We start from the raw sequence: 18,607 nt of genomic DNA, 5'->3' as shown, positions 1-18,607 counted from the left end.
GTGGCACAGTGGTTTAGAATCCGCCTGCCAATGCGGGGGACACAGGTTCGAGCCCTGGTCTGGGAAGATCCCACATGCCCGCGGAGCAACTGGGCCTGTGTGCCACAACTACTGAGCCCGCGTGCCACAACTAGTGAAGCCCACATGCCTAGAGCCCGTGCTCTGCCACAAGAGAAGCCACCACAATGAGAAGCCCACGCACCACAACGAAGAGTAGACCCTGCTCACTGCAGCTAGAGAAATCCCATGCACAGCAACGAAGACCCAACTCAGCCAAAGATAAATAAATAAACATTTTAAAAATGTAAAATAAAATACACATTAAGGGACTGCCCTGACAGTCCAGTGGTTAAGACTCCACGCTTCCACTGCAGGGGGCACGGGTTCGATCCCTGGTTGGGGAACTAAGATCCTGCATGCCTAGCGGTGCAGCCAAAATAAAATAAAATACACATTAAGCTGCATAACCAGTATGTATAAAATGTCCATGGGGTGGCTTCTCAAAGAGATCTGTTTCACACTTCGGGGAATTGGGTCAGGGTGGAGAGTCAGGGGCTTCCCCATGGACTCCCTTCCCGTACCTGTTTCCTCTGTGAGTAGAGGGTGGTTGAACCAGAGGTTGTCTCCCACTTAGCACAGATGTTCTGTAACTCACGATTGAGGTGGTAGATCTTCGTCTTAGGACTCCTGTATTCCTGAGATAGAACTTGATATAAAAATAGAATGAGGACTTCCCTGGGGGTCCAGCGGTTAAGACTGTGCGCTTCCAGTGCCAGGGACGCAGGCTTGATCCCTGGTCAGGGAGCTAAAATCCCACATGCTGTGTGGTGCGGCCAGAAAGAAAAAAAAAAAGGATGTTAAGTATAATTTGAATATCTTCCAGTTTAACATCATACTTAAAGGCTGTTGTTTCTCTTTAAAATTTACCAAAAAAAGGGACTATGCCAAAGGTACTATTTTTAACCTCAGAATTTAGACTTGTGCATCTTTATAATCATGTATCTGTGTCTTAAACTATTTCTTCTAAAAACCCACATGCAGTCACCTTTTATCTTTGAATAGATTCCTTAGGCACCTAATTGCCACACTCCTGGTTCCCGGCTTACTGGCTTTCCCGGTCAGTACATGGCCTCCCTAACTCTCCCAGGTACTTTACATGCTGTGCTCACCTGAGCATCTCAGTCCCTGATGAAGAAAAGCCATCAGGAAGGAAATGAAAGAGCAAGTTTGTTCCTTCACCTCTGGGAATGTCAAACTAATGTCTGATAACATTGTCCTTCCAGGAGGGATCATAGATGGCTTTTTTTTGCACCTTCTGCCTTTTTCAAGCTCTTTCCTTCTCTCTGGGGAGTCCTTTCTAACACTCCCCACCCCGCCGCTGCCACCATCTGGTGTTTAATTTCTTCTGCATACATTGGCTTTCTCTTTACTGGTAAAGGCTCCAGCTGTTGAGAGGACTGTTGTTCTTTTCAATCAAAGTCAGATCTTGGGATGGGGAAATGAACACATTTCAGCCGGGAACGGCTGTCCCGACACTCCTGCAGCCAAGTCTATAGGACCTTGGCCCTGCTTCCCTCCCCACACCCCCATCCCCCCAGGCAGGGTCCCAGTGACCTGAGGCCTCCTGAAGTTTTGGGTGTTTTTATACTGTCTGGTTGAGTATAATTCACACACTATACAATTTACCCACTTAAAGCATCCAGGTCTGGTGTGGGTTTTTTTGGTTTTTTGTGGGGGTTTTTTGCGGTACGCGGGCCTCTCACTGCTGTGGCCTCTCCTGTTGCGGAGCACAGGCTCCGGACGCGCAGGCTCAGCGGCCATGGCTCACGGGCCCAGCTGCTCCGCGGCATGTGGGATCCTCCCGGACCAGGGCACGAACCCGTGTCCCTTGCATCGGCAGGCGGACCCCCAACCACTGCGCCACCAGGAAGCCCAGAGAGTTGGATTTTAACCCAGGTCACCCTGACTCCTGCAGAGCATATTCCTCTGGGAGTGAATGGTGGACCTTGGGGGTCCTGGTTTAAATTCCACCTTTAGACTGGAGCTTCATGAAGGCGGGGGCCATGTAAGTATTGTTCTTCACAGGAGCCTTAGGGGCTGGTAGATAATAATCATCAAGGAGACGTTTAATGAGTGAGTAAATGAACAAATAAATATCAAAAAATGACAGTTGCTTTTGTCCAAGAGCTTCCGGACATGCTTTTTTCCCCCAACTACATTACATTCGAGTTTTATTTAGAAATTTCCATCCACTCCAGAAAGAAAGGGAATAACTTATTTTCACACCTGTTTATAGATTACTAGCTACCAGCCAGTACCCAGATTCTCTGTAGGCCCTCAGTGGCTGTGAAACAAATGATGGCCAAGTCCGTTAGAGCCACTTTACAAGAATTCTGCTAATACAACTTCCTGCCCCGTGAGGAAATTGGTGGAGGGGAACCTACGTGTGGTCCTCCAGCCCTGAGAGTGCCACCAGCCTGGTCATTCCTGAAGTGGAGAGTGCCCAGAGCCTGGGGCTTTCATGACACAATGGCTTTTATTTTTTTAAGTTATTTTAAGGTTTGAGGGTTTTTTTTTTTTTTCCAAAGCATAATGTTATAGACGAGGACTTGGCGTGTGGTGGGAAAAGCTTGTGTTTAGGAGTCTTAATCTGATTATAATACCAGCTGTGTGACCTTGGGCAGGTGACTTGATTCAGCCTCAGATTCCTCACCTGCCAAATGGAAATGAAAACACCCACCCAGCAGGGCTGGGAAGATGAGAGAGTGTCCCCAACGTTTAGCACACTGCCACCCTTGGCAGACATGCTCATTCAAGGCGCTAACGACCCTAAGTACATCAGAGTTAACAGTGAGCGTTTCCCCATCCCATAGCCCATTGATAACTGTCAAACAGATGGGGGAGTACGCTTCCAGAATTTCTCTCTGTATACAAAAATATGTACACATATAATGATGTTTGCTAATAAAAATGAGATCATGCCTTAATGTACAGAATGTTTGCATTTTTTTTCAGTTACTTTGTCACGGGCACCCTTCCATCTGGACATGTACACTGGAATCTTACCATTTTCACTTTTAGAGACTACCTAGCATTTCATGGTTTCTAAACGACTGTCCTATTGGACACAGGTTATTTCTAGATTTTTCACTATTATAAACTGTAAGAGGCCATTCAAGGAAGGTTCAGGAGGTCCATTAGAGGGGCATTAGTGCAACATCTTGTTTTCAAAGCAAGTTCTCATTTTATCGTCTCATTTGGTTTTCACAGAAATTTTGACAGAAAGGTAAAGCTCCGTTTACAACTAGGAAAATGAATTTGTCGAGAGGGACAGATATCCCAAGGATCCCGCTAATCGTGGCAGAAGGGGCCTGGGACTGTCCCCTCCAGTTACATTTGTTGTGCAGGGGCTATAAATGCAGGGGCCTGCAGGGGCCAGGCAGGGGAGGCAAGCCTGCGAAAGGAGGCCGATCTAAAATGACAAGTGACAGTTGGCTCAGTGTCAAGGCAAGAATAGCAAGAGGTGGGGACTGTGGGCGAACGAGAGACATTCTTGGTCTCTTGAGACCAGACACCAACCACTTGACTGGTTGACATGCAGACTCATGGGCCGGGGGATTGCCTGAGCTTCCAGTCTTCAACAGAAGCAGGAAATGCTGATTCTTATATGAAATCTCCCAGATAACAAGTGTAGCCAACCAACGTGGAAATCTTCAGCCCTTGAATGCCAGATTGTGAGCCGTGCTTCAGGCCCAAACTTCATTTTCTACTTTCGATTATAAAACGGGAATCTGAAGTGTACCAGGCCGCGTAGCTGGTACCTGACACAGCGGGCACTTGGAACAAGCCCCCAGGCTCCTGCTGTCCCGTCGCCCTGTGAGGTTAAGTGGTCCAGAAGAGACTCATTTTGTGACTCGCCCTCCCGGTTCTGGGGGCCTTTTGTCAGCCTTCGTTGCTGGGCTTCGGTGAGCAAGGCCTGATTCCGTTCACCTTTTCCTTAGCCTTCTTTGTATACATTTCTTCTGCTCACCCAGGCCAGAGCCTTGGACAGCATTCCCAGTGGGCTTGGGTGTGTCCGATGAAAATCACTGTGATTCCTGAAGACAGCTGTCCAGTTCCCCTTCACTTTTCTCCCTCTCCTCTTTTCCGGGACAGTATCATGGTTGAGAGTAGGACCACTAGAGTCACACTGCTTGGGTTCAGTCCCTGCTCTGTCTCTAGGTCGCAGTGTGTTCTTGGGCAGGTCGCTTTACCTCTGTGTGTCTCCCAGTTATCTGTAAACTGGAAGAAATGCTCAGCTTAGGAAATGTTAGTTGTTACACTTCTGTTGGTTTCCTCTCACTTTGCCAGGGGCTGTGCAGGTGCTGGTGGTACAAAGACCACACCCTTGCCCTAAAGGAGCATGACCTTGACCTAACTGTGTGCAGTGGTCAGCAAATTGCTGACTCTGGGGCAGAGGAAACTGTCAAGCTTTTGAGTTTTGCAATCATTCACGTTCCCAGGTACCCGTAAGGCTGTGGTTCCAGATTCCTTTGGGATGCTGAGGCAAACTGCCCACCTCCCTTCCCTCCTGTCAAAGACTCGACTCGAACTCGTGGCTGGACTATATCTGGTCTACAAATGGGAGAGAATCTGCTGGCTCTTCAGCACTTGCCCTGTGTGCCCAGCTTCCTTCCCCTCTGGAGGTTAACTTCAACCCAGGACCCACCTTCCCAGCTGAGAGGAAGATCCCAGCCAACTCTCCTGTGCCAGTGGCTCCCCGACTCTCCCCCGCTTTCCCAGCTTCCTGTGGTCCCGGTTCAAGAGCACTTCCCCTGGGGCGTCCCGGTATCCTTGTCGAGTCCCAAGGGCCCCTCCTCCATCCCCTCGACCTATGCTGAGCATGCACCCCCGCCCCACTCCCAGATTGCCCCACTCTGGACCCATTTTGCTCGCAGTAAACAGGAAGTCATCTCTGCCTCTACTCAGTTTCCCCAGGACGAGGCAGACATGGCAGATCGGCTGTAAGCCTGGAGTGGTTGCTTTAAATTTCAAAATTAAACTTTCACTTCTCCCCTTTTTTTCCCCCATTAATTTAACATATTTATTGAGTGGCCAGTGTGTGCCAGGTCTTGCTCTGGAGACATAGTCAGTGATGAATGAGATGAAGTCCCTGCCCACACATCTGAGTGGGGGAAACAGACACCAAGCCAATAACCTCATTAATGAATATGGTAAATCTTGTATCAGAATGGAATGTAATTCTCTATGAGTGTAATAATAAGCTGATCCACCTCAACTAGGACTTAACTGGGCAGAATGTCAGGGTAGGGACCACGAGGGGCAAAGGCCCTGGGGCAAACAGGTTGGCAGGTCCTCACAAGTTGAACACAGAGTTACCTATGACCCAGCAATGACCCACTGACCCATATATACCTATGACCCACTCCTAGGTATATACCCAAGACATATGAAAACATGTGTCCACGTGAAAACTTGTACATGAATGTTTATAGCATCCTTATTCATAATAACCAAAAAGGGAAACAACCCAAATGTCCATTGACTAATGAATGGATAAACAAAATGGTGTATTGAATACTATTCAATGAATAGTACAATGAATACTATTCAGCCATAAAAAGGAATGAAGTTCTGATTCATGCTACAATATAGATGAACCTTAAAAACATTATGCTGAGTGAAAGAAGCCAGTCACAAAAGGCCATATGTTGTATGATTCCATTTATATGAAATGTCCAGAATAGACAAGTCCATAGAAAGTAGATTGTGGTTGCAGAGGTTGTATTCGTTTGCTCAGGCTACTGTGCAACAGACTGGAGGGCTTAAACAATAGAAACTTATTTTCTCACAGTTCTGGAGGCCGGAAGTCAGAGATCAGGGTGTTAAAAGGGTGGGTTTCATTCTGAGGCCTCTCTCCTTGGCTCGTTGATGACCCTCTTTTTCCTCCTCTGTGTGTCTATGTCCTGATCTCTTCTTATGACACTAGTCATATTGGATCAGGGCCCCCTCTAATGACCTCATTTTACCTTTTTAGAGATGGTGTCTCCAGGAAATTCCCTGGCGGTCCAGTGGTTAGGACTCCGTGCTCTCACTGCAGAGGGCCCGGGGTTCGATCCCTGGTCAGGGAACTAAAATCCCACAAGCCAGGTGGCACAGCCAAAAAAAAGATGGTGTCTCCAATAAGGCACATTCCGAGGTTGGGGGGTGCGGTCTACATATCAACACCAACATATGAACGGGGGCACAATTTAGCACCCCATAACACGAAGGAATGGGGGGTGACTGCTAATGAGCACAGGACTTCTTTTCAGGGTGATGAAAATGTTCTGATATTAGAAATTTGTGCTGATCAATGCACAAATTTGTGAATACAGGCACACCTCGAAAATACTGCAGGTTTGGTCCGGGACCACCACAGTAAAGCGAACATCACAATAAAGCAAGTCACATGAAGTTTTTGGTTTCCCAGTGCATATAAAAGTTACGTCTGTGCTATATTGTAGTCTATTAAGTGTGCAATAGCATTATGTCTAAAAACACAATGTTCAGACCTAAACTAAAAAATCTTTTATTGCTAAAAATGCTAACCATCCTCTGAGCCTTCAGTGAGTCATAGTAGTAACATCAAAGATCACTGATTACACCTCACCATAAGAAACATAATAATAATGAAAGAGCTTGACATATTATGAGAATTGCCAAAAGAGAATAGACGAAATGTGACACAGAGACAAGAAGTGAGCATATGTTGTTGGAAAAACGGTGCCGATAGACTTGCTTGACGCTGGTTTGCCACAAATCTTCAATTTGTGAAAAACGAAATATCTGCAAAGTGCAATAAAACACGATATGCTTGTATACTAAAAGCCAGTGTCCACTCTGAAAGGACAAATTTGCCCTGGGGCAAGAAGGAGTCTGGTTTGCAGAGAGGGAAGAGAAAGATGGGGTGAGTCGAGCTGGTGGAGATGGCAGGAGCCTCTCTCAACCCCATGAGCCCCAGTACTTCACTGGTCTGCTCCCTATACAAGACTTTGCCCTTCTCCACTGCGTCTGGCATTAAAACTCATTGTAAGGGACCCTTTCAAACTGGGACTGGGATTGGAATTGGGTATCTTTTAAACCTTCAAAGGGCAACTTCTGTTCCTCATGGGCAGTTTGCCATGGAGCATACGGACGCAGCTCTAGATAACCTCTTGCTTATTGTCACATAGTGTTTCCTGTGTGTCAGGCAGGCACTGTTCTAAGTCCTTGTCAATTACTAAGTCATTTAGTTCCAGCAGACCAGTAAAGGGACTTCCCTGCAGTCCAGTGGTTAAGACTTCGCCTTCCAATGCAGGGGGTATGGGTTCGATCCCTGGTCAGGGAGCTAAGGTCCCACATGGCTCGTGGGCAAAAAGCCAAAACATAAAACAGAAGCAATATTGTAACAAATTCAATAAAGACTTTAAAGAATGGTCCACATCAAAAAGAAAGAAATCTTAAAAAAAAAAAAAATCCAGTAAAGTAGGAACCATTATTCTCCTGCCCAAAGTCATGCTGCCCATGCAGATAATAAACGGCGGAGTCAGAATTCAGACCCTGGCAGCCTGGCTCCAGGGTCCGCGCTGTTACCCACCCCACCGTGGGGCTCATAGCAAGCCTGTGGGTTAGGGCTTGTTAGCCTATTGCAGCCGCAATTTACAGATGAGGAAACTGAGGCCCAGAGAGGTGAACGACTTGTGACTGGGGTCGGACTGTGAGTTAGGACATGTTGGGATGGTGTGGGCACGTGCACGGGTAAGGGACCTCAGCGCCCAGTGACTCACAGGAACAGAGCCTGGGGTCGGTGGGTCTGGGGGGAAGGTTGTGATGGGGAGAGGCCCCAGCCTCCCTGCTGCGGGTGTGCCCAGCCTCATCCCTGCTTCTTCCAGCTCTCAGCCCACCCCGGGGGGCGGCTCCTTGGCAAGGCTGCGGGGAGGACCTGCCCAGCCAGGAGGCTCAGGGCCAGTGTCAGAGGTGCTGAAGAGACGCCCAAGGGGATGGCTGGGGGGGCAGGCACCTTCCTCCCAGCTCGGGGGTGGGTGTGGCAGAGGCCCCGCGTGACCTTGTGGCTGACATTCCTTGGCGGCCACGTGGCCCCAACTGGCAGGGACAGCTGCGGACAGCGACGGACCAGCTTTGTTCGCAGGGTGGCGCCTGCTCTCCATCCAGGCCCTGCTCCTTCTGGGGGCTCGGTGGGCAGCTGGCGCTCTGCGGCCCCCTCCATGAGTGTCTAGAGGCACGGAGCCACCAGGGTCTCTCTGGAGGGGGCTCGCGGCGCTGGGAGGATGGGGCAGGACCAGACGAAGCAGCAGATCGCGAAGGGGCTCCAGCTGTACCAGTCTAACCAGACAGAGAAGGCGCTGCAGGTGTGGATGAAGGTGCTGGAGAAGAGCTCGGACCTCGTGGGGCGTTTCCGCGTGCTGGGCTGCCTGGTCACGGCCCACTCGGAGATGGGCCGCTATAAGGAGATGCTGAAGGTGGGAGCGCCGCGGCCGGGTTGGGAGGGCGGGGCTGGGGCGAGATTTCTCCCAGGCCTCCCAGCCCCCCTCCCGCCTCCTCAGGCTCCCCTGTATCCCACAGGCTAGTGGCTGGGGCCTGAGGCTCTGAATCCACTGGGTCTTGGCTTTGGATTTGGGCCTGTGGCCTTGATCTCTGGTGTCTGAAGCTCTGAGACTGAGGTTCTCGGCCTCAGGGTTTGGGGAACTGAAGGCCAGGTCTCAGAGTCGAGGTTCCAGCCTTCCTGTTTGGGGTTCTGAGTATGAGCCTAGGGGGCGCTGGCTCCAGGTTTGAGGCTGCGGATGGGTGGGTGGTGGAGACTGCAGACCTAGGCTCAGGATGGAGAGGTGGAAGCTGTGGCTCTGGGTTTGGGAGGTGGAGGCTCCTGGGCTGCAGCTTCTGGGGCTTCTGGGACTGGGGAGCAGGGAGCACATCTGAGGCCGGGGGTGGACGCTCTGGGCCTGAGGCTTTGGGCTGTGAGGCTTGGAGGGACGGAGGCTCGGGTCCCAGGCTCAGGGTCCAGGCTGACGCTCCCGGCCTGCCACCCTGGCGGGCAGTTTGCTGTGGTACAGATCGACACGGCTCGGGAGCTGGAGGATGCCGACTTCCTCCTGGAGAGCTACCTGAACCTGGCGCGCAGCAACGAGAAGCTGTGCGAGTTTCACAAGACCATCTCCTACTGCAAGACCTGCCTTGGCCTGCCCGGCACCCGGGCAGCCACCCAGCTCGGAGGCCAGGTCAGCCTGAGCATGGGCAACGCCTTCCTGGGCCTCAGCCTCTTCCAGAAGGCCCTGGAGAGCTTCGAGAAGGCCCTGCGCTATGCCCACAACAACGATGACACCATGCTCGAGTGCCGTGTCTGTTGCAGCCTGGGCAGCTTCTACGCCCAGGTCAAGGTGGGCCCGGCCCCCAGGGAGGGCGGTAGAGTCTCGGGCTCCCTGAGAGTCTCCCGTGAGCCACGCTCCCTGTTGCATCACCTCATTCAGTCCTCCCATTTAGGTAGCGATGAGGCAGACGAAAGCCTGGGAGGGAAAAGACAGCCAGGAAGTAAAGACATGGCCAGGCAGGGCAGAGCCAGAATTCAAGCCTTGATCTGTCTGACCTCCTGGGGGAATGGGAAGCTCCTATGTGAGGACAGGCCGTGAACCTGTACTGCCACGTGTTTGCTGTGTGATCTTGGGCAAGTCACCTCTCCTCTCTGAACCTATGAAATGAAGGAGAATGAAACCCACTTTACAGCGTGGTTGTAAGGATTCATTCATCAAATATGTACTGAGCATCTATGATATCCCAGACACTGTTGGCCTAGGGTGCCACAGTGAAAACAACAGCCAAGTCCATGGGTTCATGAACCTTGCATTCTAGCTGGGGGAAAGAGACAAATAAATGCAATCAGCAAATCAAGTATACAGCATAGTGGAAAGCGCCTAGGGAAAAGGCGAGCAGGGAAAGGGCGTTAGAAGTGCTGAGGATGAGGTGTTGCAATTTCAAACAGGGTGGTTGGAAGGCCTTGTAGAGGTGATGTCTGATGTCTTGGAAGAAATGAGAGGGTGAACCATGCAGAAATATGGCAAAAGAATGAAAAAGAGGGAACAGTTAAAGCACAGCTCTGCCCTTGGGGGACCTTACCCAGTATGTTCAAGGAAGGCTGGAGGCCAGCAGCATGTGTGTGAGAAGAAGGTAGGCGGTGGTGGAGTCAGAGAGGTAAGGGGGAAGGGAGATGGCAGATTGAGAAGAAACTGATGGGGTCAATGACCTCAGACTTTTGGTCCTGAGCATTTGCTCTCTTTCCCCCTAGGCATCTAGGCCCATGGGGGATGTTAGTGCCTGGCACATAGTAGATGCTTAAAAAATCCTGGAGAGTGTAAATGCTGATGGATCAGAGGTGGAAGTATGAGGAAGTGAGAGTCATCCACGACCACACTGAGGATTTTGTTTTCAGCAACCAGATGTATGGAGAAGCCATTCAGTGAGATGCAATAGGATTGGAGAGGGATAGGGGTGTTTTATAACCTTTTTTATTATGAAGAAAATTAACCATGCAGGAAAGCAGAATAATATAATGAATCTCCGTATACCCACTACTTAGATTTAACAATTATTAATATTTTGCCATATTTGACTTACATATTTTTCACTGAAGTGTTGTGATACAAAATTATAGACATCATGATTATTTTTTTTTTTTTGGTGGTATGCGGGCCTCTCACTGTTGTGGCCTCTCCCGTTGCAGAGCACAGGCTCCGGATGCACAGGCTCACGGGCCCAGCCACTCCGTGGCTTGTGGGATCTTCCCAGACCAGGGCATGAGCCCGCGTCCCCTGCATCGGCAGGCAGACTCTCAACCACTGCGCCACCAGGGAAGCCCCATCATGATATTTTACCCCGAAGTAATTCTGTATGCATTTCTGAAAAAAAAAAAGAAAGAAAGACCATTTTTTGATATAAGGACACTTTCTTACATAATCACAATACTATTTATCACACACACCATATTGAACAGTTATCTCTTAAATTTCTCTACTTATCCTGAAAATATGCCTTTATCCTCGGCTTGTTTGAATTGGAATACAAACAAGAACCACACATTGCAGTGGTTATTATGTCTCCCGAGTCTCTTTCTATAGAGAATTCCTACCCTTCCCTTTATTTTCCATGGTTTATTGAGGAAGCCGGATTAATTGCCTTGTAGAATGTTCCATCTCATTGTCTCATTGCTTCCTCAAGGAGTCATGTAAGTTGTTTCTTTGTCTCCATGACTCTCTATGAACTAGAACTTACATAATGACTTGGTAAGATTTAGGTCACGCATTTTTGGTGAGAATACTATACAAGCGAGGCTGCGTGCTTCATATCACATCATATCGGTAGTTAAGGGAGTGACCACCTGATCCCACTGTTTTCATCCTTGCTGTCTTCCTTTCACGACCAGTAGGTTAACTTGTGGGGTGACACTTTGGCTGTGAATATTAAGTTCTGCAACAACATTTTCCGTAATGGTTTGAGCATCCATTGATGTTTGTTGCCTGAATCAATTCTTTCATTTCAACTCTCAGGAAATGGTGATTTCCAAGTTCTATCATGCCTTCTGCAATTATTAGCTGGGATTTTTCTATAAGGGAGAACTTTCCCTCTTTAACTGGAGCTAGTTGATTACGCTGAAATACAGTTCCTTAAGGAAAGGCAGAATAAATACTTTTTCCCTTTCCTTTAATTACCACTTTCCAGAATAATGAGTTGATGTGATAGTTGCCTTCAATGATCACACTTACTTGTTTCGCTTCCTCGTTTTGTAGTATCGTTGTGAAATCATGGATTTAAAAAAATATTCAGTACTCGTCAGTCAGTTGCAATCATTGCTCCTCTTGATGCTCGTATTATCTTAATTTTAGTCAGTGGAATTCTCTTCGGTATGGCTACTGTGTCCTTTTGACGAGACTTCATTTAGTCTTTGAAAGAAAGCATTCTTGTTTTCTGGCACAATAGCCTGTCCCACACTCGTTTTGTATACTGTCGTCCCTCGGTATCTGCGGAGGATTGGTTCCAGGATCCCCCAGGACACCCAAATCCGGGAGTGCTCAAGTCTCTTATATAAAATGGTGTAGTATTTGCATAAAATCTACATACATTCCCTCCACCCCATACTTTAACTCATCTCTAGATTACTTATAATAATACCTAATACAATGTAAATGCTATGTAAATATAAACTGGTGTGTGGCAAATTCAAGTTTTGCTTTTTCGGAACTTTCTGGATTTTTCCCCCCAATATTTTCAACCCTCGGTTGGTTGAATTCAAGGATGTGGAACCCTTGAATCCAGAGGGCCCACTCTATTTCCTGCTCCAAACCTGGAGCCAGCCATTCCTCCGGGTCCTTTTTTAGTAGGAAATGGTATTTAAAGACCAAACGTGGGCTCTCAGGTTGCTCGCGGCTACTGGGTTGTTGTTGCTACTAAATCTCTTCTGTTGTGAGGACAACTGGACTTTATACTGATATTTCCAATTCAAATCCAATGTTTCAGGATTTTCCTTAATTTATTTCAGACTTGATTCTCTTTTCTCTTAGACTGAAAATCTTGGTTTCTAAATATTTACTTTATCCTACAAAGTACATAAAAGAATTTCAAAAGACAATACCAATATTGTCTTACTCAAAAAAAAAAAAATGACGAATGAGGTTTGATTTCTTTGCCATTCTTTTGTCTTTATAATATATCCCACTATGACTGAACTGTTCAAGTATATATTTTAAGGTCCTTTGAAATAATAACTTTTCTGTATGGCTATATTAATATATAACATATATAATATAATATATAATATATTAATATATATTATAAAACAATCGTAATATACTATGATAGAATATTATAATATACCTTGATTGTATTATAATATATACTTATGATTAGAATTGATTATAATATTAATATAATATACATTAAGGTCATTTGTTTCCATTTTCTATTTTTAGGGTTTTTAAAATTAAATTTAATATTTTAAAGTCTGTAAAACATTTACATGGCTTCAAGTTAAAAAGTACATAGTAGGGACTTCCCTGGTGGTCCAGGTGAGACTCCGTGCTCCCAATGCGGGGGGCCCCCAGGTTCGAGCCCTGGTCGGGGAGCTAGATCCCGCATGCGTGCCGCAACCGGGAGTCTGCAAGCCCCAACGAGGATCCCGCGTGCCACAGCTAAGACCCGGTGCAGCCAAAAATAAATAAATAAATAATAAATTAATAAAAAGTACATAGTACAAATTAAGTATGTTAGGAACAGGTTTTTATTGGGGTTACCGAGAGTTCTCTTTTGGTCATATTAACTTGTTAGATATTAAATAAAAATTCAAATAGGTTTTCTACAAGGAAGAACAGAGAAGTGGGGCTGTAGCTAAATGGGACATGAGGTCAAAGAAGGTTATTTGATTTTTTTGTTTTGTTTTGTTTTTCAAATGAGGTAAGAAATGCCAGGCTATGATTTTACATTGATAGGAATGATTCAGTAGAAAGAGACTGGGGAGGGGGTTCCAGAGCCCACATGGAGGGGGTCATATTTAATTTGATAGGAGCAGGGAGTAGCAGGAAAGGAGGCAGTGTGGGAACAGATCTGGTGGGTTTGACGGATAAGGTGGATAAGGGAGCTCCTCTCTGATTTTCTTCTCTTTTTTTAAAAATAGTTATTTATTTGTTTATTTTTGGCTGCGTTGGGTCTTTGTTGCTGCGCGCGGGCTTTCTCTAGTTACAGCGAGCGGGGGCTACTCTTCGCTGCGGTGCACGGGCTTCTCATTGCGGTAGCTTCTCTTGTTGTGGAGCACGGGCTCTAGGCGCACAGGCTTCAGTAGTTGTGGTGCACAGGCTAAGTAGTTGTGGCATGCGGGCTCAGTAGTTGTGGCTCGCAGGCTCTGGAGCGCAGGCTCAGTAGTTGTGGTGCACGGGCTTAGTTGCTCTGCGACATGTGGGATCTTCCTGGACCAGGGCCCCTGCATTGGCAGGCGGATTCTTAACCACTGCGCCACCAGGGAAGTCCCTCTTCTGTTTTCTTAATGGTGCATGCATAAGGTGAGCTCATGTGCTAATAATGGACAGGTTGAGAAGACATTTGGAAGTCTGAGGAGAAAGAAAGGTGAGAGGATGATTTCTTTGCCTCAGTGAGTCTGTCCCAATGTTTTTTGAGCTGACTGTGCTGGCAGTCACCGAACATTCAGTGATGACTGGGTGCCAGGGGGCAAACTCCAGTGGGGTTGGAGTGGGCTCTGATATCCCCACCACCACCCTTCTGTGTGTCTCTGAAGCCGAGGGGCCCAACTGGGACTGGGTGAGAGGAGAAGCCAACTGTATTTTCTTCCTTCTCATTCATTCGTTCATTCATTCATTCAATAAATGCTTTAGGCTAAGTGCCAGGAACTGTGCTAGGCTCTTGCCATACATCGGCAAACCAGATGAAAACCCCTGTGTTCATGGAGCCCACACCTGTGCACTGGCTGTGGCCTCTGTCTGGATCCCTCTTTCCCTGGACACCAGAATGAATGCATGAATGAATGAACACGCGGTGGAGCGTTCCACTTGGGGCAGCTCCTGCCATTCAGTGTGCCCCCTCCCAGCCCACCCCCTCCCTGTGTCCCCTGCAGGACTACGAGAAAGCCCTGTTCTTCCCCTGCAAGGCTGCAGAGCTCGTCAACGACTATGGCAAAGGCTGGAGCCTCAAGTACCGGGCCATGAGCCAGTACCACATGGCTGTGGCGTATCGCCTGCTGGGCCACCTGGGCAGTGCCATGGAGTGCTGTGAGGTGGGGCAGCAGGGAATGGGGGCAGTTAGAGGGTGGTAGTGTAGGCAGGGTCTGGGCCCAGTGCCTCTTCCTGCCAACTCAGCCCACTGAGGCCCCCAAGCCTTGCCCCTGGCCCCTCCTCTCTACAGCTGAGCCCCTGAAGGATGTGTTTGCTCCCCAGTCCCCCTGCCCCAAACCTCATTCCCTTCTAGTCTGTTTTCAGGGGAGAGCACTTCCTTCTGCCCCCCAACCCCTGCCAAAAAAAGTGCCCTTATGGGGCACTTTAAGTAGGAAGAGAGCCAGTCTCTGGAGTTCCACTGACCTGGGTTCGAATCCCAACTTTGCCACTTAATAACCTGGTGACCTTGGTCAAGTCACTTCTGTTCTCAGAGCCTCAGTTTCCAGTGCTGTCAGACCTCAGTGGTTCAGTGCATGGGCCTCAGCACCATGAAAGGTGTATTGGGCTCTGAGGATGTTGGTGACCCTGGACTGCCCATCAGAGGGGCCCAATGGGTGAAGGCACCCCAGTGGTGGGGGGCAGACGAGCAGGTCTGAGTGACCGGCCTCTGTCACAGGAGTCTATGAAGATTGCACTGCAGCATGGGGACCGGCCACTGCAGGCACTCTGCCTGCTCTGCTTTGCTGACATCCACCGGAGCCGTGGGGACCTGGAGGTGAGGTCACCGGGATGCAGGGGGAGGTGGTGCGAGCCTGGTGGCCTGGCCTGACTCCACCCCTGACCTGGCTGTGCAGACAGCCTTCCCTAGGTACGACTCTGCCATGAGCATCATGACCGAGATTGGAAACCGCCTGGGGCAGGTACAGGTGCTGCTGGGTGTGGCCAAGTGCTGGGTGGCCAGGAAGGCGCTGGACAAGGTGAGGTGGACCCCTTTCCTGCAGCTCCCAGCTCTCCCCAGTGCTCCCACTTGAGGCCAGTAGGTCAACCAACAATGTGTGGGTCTGGTTCTGGGCTGGACTCTTTCAGACACTTTGTCTAACATCAGCCTCACCCCAGTCCCATGAGGCCAGGGGATTCCAGATCATTTTCCAGGCTCAGAGAAGGTCCATGACTTGCCCGGTCCAACAGCTGGTAAAGGGCTAGGCCTAGGGTTTGCACTCAGGACACTTTAACTGCCTCCTATGATTTCACGACACCTCGTGAAATAGGAATGTTCTTCCCACTCTATATCTGAGTAAACTGAGGCAGCTCTGGTGACTGTACCCCAGGCTTTTCCTCTTATCTTCACACACAGGGCAGCTGCCCACCGGTGCTGCCCTCCCCAGACCCACCCCTCCCTACCCCTTCCTTCCCTGTGAGCTAAGGCCTCTGTCAGACAGCGCTGCCTGCAGCCCTGGCCTGTGCTCACCTTCCAGGCTCTGGAGGCCATCGAGAGAGCCCAGGACCTGGCCGAGGAGGTGGGGAACAAGGTCAGAACTGAGTCCGTCTGCTGGGTCTGGAGTCAAGAGCCCAAGGTGGGATCTTGGGTGCGTGGGGAGGCCCCCCTGAGCCTGCTCCTGCGCTGAGCCTCTCCTGATCTCCAGGAGCCGCCCCCATCGTCCCCAGACCCTGGCTGTTTCTCTTCCACCCAGAGAGCACTTCGGAGGGCAGGGCAAGAATTCCATAGCTCAGGGGATATCAGAATTCCTCAGAGGTTTCTTGATGGTCATTAAAACTCCTAACAGTGGCCTCCACTCATACAGAGGTGGGCATCACAGGGCTCTTCTAGGTGTCGGTTCCAGGCCTCAGTGGCTCCCTGCAAGGTGGGTACAGCAAGCCCCATTTTACAGATGAGGAAAGTGAGGCTCAGAGAGGTGCTAACTCCAAAGCCCGTGTTCCTTTCATAGTATATGTGGCCCCTCCACATTTGATAATCATATCCAAACCTTTAAATGTTGAAAATAACCTCAGTGTTTCTCGAAGTCTTCTAGAAGATGTGCATTTCTCAGGGATCAGGTGCACAGTCCAACTGAACATGCTAAATATATGTGCCTTGGCTGGATGATACCTGCTCCGGTTTACTCAGATATCTCGGGCTCTTCAGAAGCGCTGATGAGCTGCTGTGTGTATTTAATTAACAGAAACAGGAAAGAAAATTAATTATTATGAGGTCAGTGCAGCAGGTTTGGTCAATAAAATCCTTCAAAAGCATGGAGTCCCCAGCGGGTTCTAGGAGTAAGGATCACCCATCTCACCTACCTCCTTTCTGTGTGAGGGGAAACCAAGGCCCAGAGAGGGCAGGACGCTTTTCCTAGGCCCACCAGCAAGGCAGGAATGCAGCCAGGACAGGACCCCTGTGTACTGACCACCCGGTGGCCCTGTGGGGACAGCTTCTTGGGCTGGGCAGCAGGGCCCAGGAGGGAAGCAGGGCAGCTGCTCACTAGCACTGACTTGTCTCATCCCCACGTCCCGCTCTCCTGGCCGCACGGGCCCCAGCTGAGCCAGCTCAAGCTTCACTGCCTGAGCGAGAGCATCTACCGCAGCAGAGGTCTGCAGCGGGAGCTGCGCGCCCACGTCGTGCGCTTCCACGAGTGCGTGGAGGAGACAGAGCTCTACTGCGGCCTGTGCGGCGAGTCCATAGGCGAGAAGAATAGCCGGCTGCAGGCTCTGCCCTGCTCCCACATCTTCCACCTCAGGTGAGTGCCCCGCCGGTGGGCACGAGGCACTCGGGGCCTCCCTGGGGCCTAGTCACAATAGTGATATGAACAGCAAAGACTTACACAGTGCTTTCGGCATCCCATGCCCGTTCCAAGCGTTTCCTATTAACTCATTGAATCCTCCCAGTAGCCCTATGAGGTGGATGTTCTATTATTCTCCCCAAAGAGGGCCAGAGAGGCATCTCAAAGGTCATGGGATTTAGATGCCCAGGGCCAGAGCTGCCTCCATCACCACCTCCTGACTCCCAGCCCAGGCTCTGCCCTGGAGGCCTCCCCAGGCAGAGTGCGAGGGGCCAGCAGGGCTGCTGGCAGGAGCCTGGGGTGGGGTGGGGCTGTGGATACCTCCTGCGCCTGCAAAGGAAGGGGGAGGAGAGAGGGCCAGGCCCAGGATGGGAGGACAGGCCCGCTGAATGGACAGGGCCCTTTGCTTCCCAAGGTGCCTGCAGAACAACGGGACGCGGAGCTGCCCCAACTGCCACCGCTCATCCATGAAGCCTGGCTTTGTCTGACCCCATCAGGTGGTGGGCTTCTGCCTCGCCTTCCCTGCTCCTTCTCTAGCCTCACGCTGAAGGCCGCCCTGACCAGCTGCGCCTCCAGTACCTGTTTACTCCTGGGGCAGCCTCCAGGGCCTCCTCTGGCCTCAGCCAGGGCATGGGGCCTGCCCACTGCTGCTCCTCCAGGCCCAGCTGCCCTCCCCCACCTCTCTGTACTTTGCTCTTTACAGAAAAATAAACCGTTTGTACCTGGTCCCAGCAATTCTGATTCTCCCTGCCCGAGGTCTGATGGGTGGAGGAGAGTGGGAGTGAGGCTCCCCACGTGAGCTTCCTCAGACAAACATGTCTCTGTGCCCAGATGTAGGAGTTCCTCCAGCTGCCCTTCCAGGTTTGGGGGCTGCCACCGTGAGCCAGAGGCAAGATCCTGCAGGTGAGGAGCACCTTTAAATGCTGACATGCAGGGCTGGAGAGGAAGATGTGATGAACAGTAAACATAGTAAACCAGCAAGGTAGAAAGCCTGTTAGAAAGGTGTTATGGACGGAATTGTGTCCCCCAGATTCATGTGTTGAAGCCCTAACCCCCAGCATGACTATATCAGGAGACAGGGCCTTTAAGGAGGTAATTAGGGTTAAATGAGCTCATGAGGATGGGGCCCTAGTCCGTTAGGACTGG

At 49.9% G+C, this 18,607-nt stretch overlaps 1 protein-coding gene across 4 annotated transcripts; it reads left to right on the top strand.

The window, feature by feature from the left end:
• Window positions 1-4,507: 4,507 nt before the first annotated feature.
• Window positions 4,508-18,187, top strand: RAPSN (receptor associated protein of the synapse). Of its 4 annotated transcripts, none has more exons than XM_019948458.3 (8): window positions 4,508-8,501; window positions 9,078-9,410; window positions 14,648-14,806; window positions 15,361-15,459; window positions 15,539-15,661; window positions 16,160-16,213; window positions 17,220-17,419; window positions 17,877-18,187. In XM_019948458.3, the coding sequence occupies exons 1-8, from the start codon at window positions 8,310-8,312 to the stop codon at window positions 17,947-17,949; spliced, it is 1,233 nt and encodes a 410-aa protein (XP_019804017.1). In that variant the 5' UTR covers window positions 4,508-8,309; the 3' UTR covers window positions 17,950-18,187. The 4 variants fall into 4 exon arrangements, with proteins under 4 accessions (XP_019804017.1, XP_019804018.1, XP_004313471.1 ...); XM_004313423.4 differs by having other exon boundaries at window positions 4,509-8,501; window positions 9,078-9,416; XM_019948459.3 differs by lacking the exon at window positions 16,160-16,213 and having other exon boundaries at window positions 9,078-9,416.
• Window positions 18,188-18,607: the final 420 nt, after the last annotated feature.

Source organism: Tursiops truncatus, chromosome 8 (genome assembly GCF_011762595.2).
Source record: "Tursiops truncatus isolate mTurTru1 chromosome 8, mTurTru1.mat.Y, whole genome shotgun sequence".
In the NCBI taxonomy this organism is placed as follows: domain Eukaryota; kingdom Metazoa; phylum Chordata; class Mammalia; order Artiodactyla; family Delphinidae; genus Tursiops; species Tursiops truncatus.
Note: the sequence above shows the minus strand (reverse complement) of the source record. Positions and strands in the feature narration are given on the sequence as shown.